This window comes from Diadema antillarum, unplaced genomic scaffold (assembly GCF_040938485.1).
Source record: "Diadema antillarum isolate AM-2024a unplaced genomic scaffold, OU_Dant_1.0 seq00000322_RagTag, whole genome shotgun sequence".
NCBI classification, from domain to species: Eukaryota; Metazoa; Echinodermata; class Echinoidea; order Diadematoida; family Diadematidae; genus Diadema; species Diadema antillarum.
In genome coordinates, this window is record NW_027271341.1 from 169,080 (window position 1) to 176,248 (window position 7,169).

General features: G+C 40.2%; 1 protein-coding gene across 1 annotated transcript; it reads left to right on the top strand.

Moving 5' to 3' along the window:
* The first annotated feature begins 443 nt into the window (after window positions 1-443).
* On the top strand, window positions 444-2,483 carry LOC139730608 (probable G protein-coupled receptor 85). Its single transcript, XM_071641463.1, has one exon. It carries the CDS (start codon window positions 1,108-1,110, stop codon window positions 2,374-2,376), a length of 1,269 nt encoding a protein of 422 aa, XP_071497564.1. The 5' UTR covers window positions 444-1,107; the 3' UTR covers window positions 2,377-2,483.
* Window positions 2,484-7,169: the final 4,686 nt, after the last annotated feature.

Sequence of the window (7,169 nt, forward strand, 5' to 3'; positions counted from 1 at the left end):
CGTGCGATTATCACACAAAATCTTTGAAGTCCTTGGACTACTAGAACAGTTTATTGATGATTATCAAAGGCCATTGGTTCTGTGCGAGAGCCGACTGTGTCTATTTCGTTGTTTACATCTTCCGATGTCCTGTCATAATTATAGATACCCGCCTCCTGTCACAGCCTCTTTTGATCTTTCCTTTCTCCAACAGTGCATCCATCTTATGAACGTGCCCGTGTACCCATATTGCGTTCGCAAAGGAGCATTGTGTATGAAGGAGCTCGCTGAATCTACCGTGAACCGTGAAAATGTCGTGTTAAAAGCGTTACGTTCCTGAATGATATTTGATACCAACCCCCCTTTTTTCATCGCATTAGAATTAACTTTATGTTACATACCTTTGATAAATGTCTCATTTTTTGTTTTCCTTTTGTTTCTACCTCTGCAGGCGCTCTCTCTAGCACCATCAAAGCTAAATACTTCCATTCATCTGTAGCTGTGGATATGAGACAACTGCGAGTTGTAGAAGGCAAATGAAATATCCGTGAACAATGACCGGCTAGCTTCACATTTTGTACACTGCTCTGGTACCGCTCACTGAAACGGATGAAGTTTCCTTGTGAACTTGCAACACTTGCCAGAGTCAACCTCTCTGCACTGATGCCCGCTTGTAGCACACCGAGTTTGCATAGGACTGACGATCGTAACACACAACTAAACGAACAGAGTGATACTTTGTTCCCCACGACCTAGTCCATGTTTCGCTTCGCAGGATGAGTACAAAGTACCGGGTTTTCAGAGAGAATATGATATGAATGCTAATGTACTGGCCAGATACGACATTAGCCACGTTCATCATTCTGAAATAGGATGTAAAGACGAACATAGGTCTTCGATGTCGCAGCTGTTGATTTAGTGACGATGTCTACCATGATGGATATATATATTCATACGCTATGAAGATCGAACATCGTCGATGGTTGTTGTGGAGCAGGTTTTGAGCAATTTCCAGGATACAAAGTGTCACGAAGAACCGTTGACCACTGGAGATCAACCAGCGTGTCAGCTGTTGACCTTCAGAAAGCGAGGAACTTTCACGCTCTCACGGAGTTAGGAAGCGGCGGGATGGATTACACTCGGCAGTCGGCTGCCGTTTTACTGCTCTGCTTCTTTTCACGGGCTTGTGTACTATGTCTGGGCCAGGAGTCGGATACCACTAGGTCGTTGAACGGGACGTTCTCGGGCAAAGACGACGAAAGTGATGTGGAGCTGGAAGCAGAGAGCGGTGTCGATGAAAGAATGGAGGACACAGATGAACAAACTGCCGTTGAGAAGGGCGTGAAGGATTTGTGGATTGCATCAATGGTGCTTATTATTATCTTCAGTGTGTCTGGAAACGGACTCGTCACCTATGCCGTGTTCAGGTATAAAACTTTACGGAGACCGTGCTTCTTTTTCCTTTTTAACATCGCATTGGCCGACCTTGTCCGTTCGCTTGTCTGTTTTCCATTCGTTATCACGTCCGTAGTCGCGTCAGACTGGGTGTACGGTACATTTTTATGTGAGATTTTAGCATTTTTTAATGTGTATCTTCCGTATGGATCACTGTACACACTTTGTTTGATTAGTATTGAGCGATATGTCGTGTTAAGATGGCACAGATTTCACCGACAAAAGCTAAAAGGACTCGGAAGCCTTCTCTGTGTCCTTTCGGCATGGGCGCTCGCCGTCTCCACAGCATTCCCACCAGTATTCAATCTTGAGGCCTATGGCTACATCCCTGAAGAAAATCAGTGTACATTTAGACACCGCGCTATAAATCTAGCAAATGATACTTTATTGTTCCTACTTTTCTTTGTCCTCGTCACCGCACTTATTCACGTCTTCTATCTGAGGGTTTTCTTCTTCATGCGCGCTCATCGCCGAATGCGCCCTCTAGAGTTTATCCCAGCAGTTTCCAGTACTTGGACTTTCTATGGCCCCGGATCAACGGGCCAAGCCGCAGCAAATTGGTTTCAGGGCTTCAGACAGGGTCCTACGCCTCCTCCCCTGGTAGGTCTGGCCCCGCCATCTGTACGAGGGGAACCCACCGTGCCCAGCGCGGACTTCCACCACGAGGAAAAAGTGACACGACTCACATTCTCCATCTCCGTTGCGCACGGGATCCTCTGGTCGCCCTACATTATTTATTCATTCCTCAAGGTGTTCCGCGCCAATCTTCAACTACCAATCGCTTTCGTCTCCATGGCAACGTGGCTGACTTTTCTGCAGGTGTGCGTGAACCCCATCCTATGCGTTATGCACGTGCCGGAGATACGGCGCTGTATCCTTGCCACCTCCGATGAGAGAGACGAGGAACGGAGAAACAGAGACGAGAGCAATGGTGTGATTTGACGTCAGCGATGACGCAGGGAGCGATTTGGTTTACTGGGATTCCTATCCACACTGATATGTCTTGACGGATAGTTGGTAGTGAATTACTTATGCGAGATATATTTCGAGAGCAGGGGAAACATATTTTATGAAGTCAGAACCAGAATAACGCAGGTCGCTGTTCAGTATACTTGTGTTTGCAATCATATTGTGTAATAACATTGTGCTTTGTATATTTTGACTACTTTTTACCTTAATTGGTAGAACACAATGTGAGCAGCAATGCATCCATTTGAAAGATGTTCCGTAGCAAAGAAGTGATAATTACTAAACATGTTATTTATTCCTTATCTTCTTATACTTGTGAAAATGACTTCCACGTGTTACTAAATGCACACAAAGTTTGATATAATGTTTCTTCGCACGGTTGGGAGGTATGTATGATAACTGAATGGATATATTACCCGATGTTAGTTTATCACTCAAAGAGATGTCCTTTCGCGGTAACAAGTATGATTACCTCATCCTTAGTTCTTTGGACGATTTCACCTCTACGTGCTGTCAGTTTTTCGCACCCAGCAAGTTTTGTCATTGTATGATCCCAGATGGTGATAAAAAAGACTCATTTATGCATTACCCACCCTAAGAAGACATGCCGGGATATGCAGGGATATGTTTTGATGGAGTGATATGAACATTCTTGTAATAACAGAAAATCTGAAGACGTTCCCAGTATATCAAAATGTATCATCTTTCCATTGATGTTGACGGCGTGTGCGAAGACACTGCTCCGCATGCCAATGAAAGTCAGTTTATCCCACTTTTCTATTAAACGCTTTGAAATCTCGTGAAATCAAGATGACACACAAATTACCCGACTGTCCTTGAATCAAATAAGGAATGTCCATGAAATCAGAAAGACAGCTTCGAAGGAAGCTGGTCTTAACAACCTGCTTCGGGCGATGGCTTTCGTGCTTACAAATTGTTAAAATTCTCCTTGTAATCTTGTAACTAATGGAGTAATCAGTGTTATGTTGAGCACCGTGGAGTGCCGCATATCCCTTTTGACGGTTATCTTTCAAGGAAATTTTGGAAAATATTTAACACGTCTCCCATTAATTTTAGCCAGTGTGATTCTTTAGCTATTCTTTATTTCTGGTTCATAAATAGAAATATTTGTTGTTTTTGTTTCATTATTTTCAAATGTGCCTTGTGCACACGTGACATGCTCCCTCGTCCAAGTTGATATAATTCATATGTTGCATTTTAACTTTGTGAATGTCATTAATGAAGAAAAAATCTCCCAAAAGTTCGATATACGTGGAAAGACATCGTTGCCTATAACATTACATAGTTTTTTTTTCGCTCAACAGACCATTGGTTTGGATATAAGATGTTCCGAGTATGATTTTATACCGATAAGTTGCATGGTTTTGGCTTTTGAACAGAAGGGTTTTATGCGTTCCTAAAACGTCGTTGCCACTATCTTGCTGGTCATAATATGCCCAACAATTTTACTGAAGCGTCTCGAAGTTGAATTTGTCATCAATATGCGTAACATTTACCCTATATTGCAGATCCACCAGTGCGCTCCTGTAATTCGTGCCATTTCTGTGTTTGTTTTTGCAATCGGTTCCAAGTTATGGAGTTAAGAGTACTAGTACTATGGTTAATTTTCAACGTATCGAAATGTATTTACACATCCACAAATCAAATTATCTTCAAACTCTTCGTATCACTGGAAGAAAATCGGTAGTAATTACCGACTTTTAAATGTTTTGTGCTTGCCAGCTTTTTAGTAATGTAGTTTTAAAATGTTCGATTAATCTTTTATGCATTTCTTCCGTTTGTATCACTGATATGACTTAAAGAGTCAGTGAATGTGACAATGATGTACCCTGTAGTATTCACAGGTGTCCCACAGATAACTCACAAACAGAGAATGATTTTATGCTTATTTTTCTAAATTGAGCGAAAAACTTAGATATCTCTCAATTTATTGCGAACCCATTGTGCAGTTTCTTTTTCCATTTTAGTATGTTTTAATGACTTCCTGTACTGATCTGATTTCTTCCGAAACGGTTCCCGATACGGGGCTCCGAGAAAATTTCTTAACAATTTTTTTTTTTTTGTCTGCCATCCTAGTCTTCTTTCAAATTGTGATTTTCTCGACAGTCAGATTTGCTTTGAGTTACTCATAGTAATGTGATTTTTCGTGTCGACTCTCCGAATTTCATTCATCAATAATCCAAACTATAGACAGAGTGCATATAAACCTAAGTAGCTTCCTCCTCATGCCCAATCAGCCACCGAAAAAGTCCTGGCATGGGGAAACTCGATGACAGATAACTAGCATGTTTTTCAGCGTCGAGATTGATATGTCAGGCTATTTTAATGTCTCTTTCTCTCTGTTGACTTATAAAGGAGTAAATGTTCAGATGAGTATACCAAACCCACGTTGAACACGCGATACCTCTCAATTTACATCTTTTTCCAGTATCTATGCCGGTAATCGATTTATGTTTTATTTTTGTTTGTTATTACTGTGATGCCTGCCTGGTTACTATTCTTCCTTTCTTAACTCTCCATATTATGCTATGATGCTTTTAAATTGAATCCTTCAGCTGAGTTTGATTATAGCAATTCCGCTCTATAATATGAAGAGAAAAATATGAAGTAAATGAAGGAGATTAAAGCCTGCTTGCCAAATGATAATCAGAAGAAAGTGAGGAAAAGAGACGTTAGCGTGTATATTCTCACGATCGTTCTACTGCTCTGGGATATTAACAGTCGTGATATTCACTTTATAATTACTCTTTGTTTGTTGCAATATTAGTTGTCGGTGTGCTATGATTACACTGTGAAACAAATTACAATTTTGCATTTCTTGTTATTCCAGAAGTTCATGTTAGAGAACTGAGTTTGCTTCTATGTTATCGTCTTCTATGCACTATATATTCAGACAATTTCTATCACCACAATTGCTACTTCTTCTAATATGGACGACTACTATACCACCATTATTACTACCATTGTCTATTTTCAGTGTTACTGATACACGGCCACTGTTGCTGATCATGATGATTACAATAACGATAAGAATTATTTCATTTCATTTAATTTATTCAATTTGATTTAAACATGAAAAGTTACAAACATTTGCCCAAATACAAAAGAAAAAAGTATACATATTCTTCACATATCAAAATATAATATAAACACAGTAAATTGTGAGCTAAGATGCATGATATTTACCAGTAGTATACTCAGTAACATTGTATATGCAGGATGCTGCTACTTCTATACTACTCAAGTAATATAATATCAAATTCTGGCGTTTAAGTCTACCCCTATAATTTTACTGCTGATTACTAAATGCTACTGCTACTGTTACACTTTAACTCTCCTTCCTACACAATGATAAAGATGATGACAACGAAGACAATTTTCTGGTTGTCATGAATCGTGCAGCACAAACAACGAAGTACATGTGATTCAAGGGTCATCCCACCAGACCGACACCCACGAGTCATACGGTCCACGAGACCGACATAAAAAATAGGTTAATGAGTCATACAGCCAATGAGTCATACGGCTCACGAGTCATACAGCCCATAAGTTCGACACTACGCACAAAAGGTACACGAGACCGACACTAAGCAAAGAAAGCCTATGAGACCGACACTACACAATAAAGGCTCACTAGACCGACAGTAGACAAAAGAGGCTCATGAGACCGACACTAGGCAAAGAAGGCCCACGAGACCGACAGTAGGCAAAGAAGGCTCACGAGACCGACAAGATGAGCAGCGCCATCTACATGTCAATTACAAATATGCACCTGTACAGGGTATTCCATGAAGGGGAAAATTACATACTGGCGGGTGCCATTTCGTCACGCTATCGAGCGAGAGATTGTAACTAATTGAAGAGCACCATCTACATATCAACGACATCAAGTATGTATTTCTACAGCACGTGTGGCTTTTAGGGGGCAGTTCTGTCACGCTGCGGGGAGCGACATTGTTACCATTTTTTCTTTTTTTTTATAATAAAATAAAGTCCTCCTCCCCCCCCCCAAAAAAAAAGTATGAAAAACATAATAGAGGACAAGAACGATAATGGTTTAATTTTAAATGCCATCGTGCTATTCTTGATAGGCTTTCCCAATTTCTAGCCTGTGTGTTAGAGTTCAATTTGTAAATTTCTCTGTAACTATATAGGCCCTAATGTCGGCTATATTGAATGGATGAAATCGTTTTATATCGCAGCGATTCGCCTCGATTTGTGGCTTGTGTTTGTAGAATTATTCTCCTCAAAACGGTACATTTCTCAAGAAATAGAATAGCTGTTTTCATGGGTGCATCTTCTTTCCCCGAAAACTTAACGCTACCTTAATAGACGATTACTAATTATTATTTCTGTGAATTTAAACTAAATCAACACCTTCGCAGATGACTACTCCCCCTCTCTATCATGGAAAGCAGGTGTGCACTGAAATATTTTTTTTTTTTTTTTTGGTAAACTTCATTTCACAGCTTGCTACTTTTTTTTAGTTGGTTGATCTGAATGTCCACATCATTTTTTTTTTTCTAAGAAGGTGTACACCGGTATGTGTTTTGCGGAAAGGGAAATGAGAGTGTTTTGGCATTTTCGAAATTAATGTTGAAACATCTCATGTATTTTTACTGAATTTTGTTTATTTTTTCCCAAACACTAACACACGCAAACACAAAGATCTTGAACAGTTCAGGGGATGAAGGAGGGCAATTGACGGGGTAATACCCTAGCAACTCTCCTTTTCCATCTTTCGT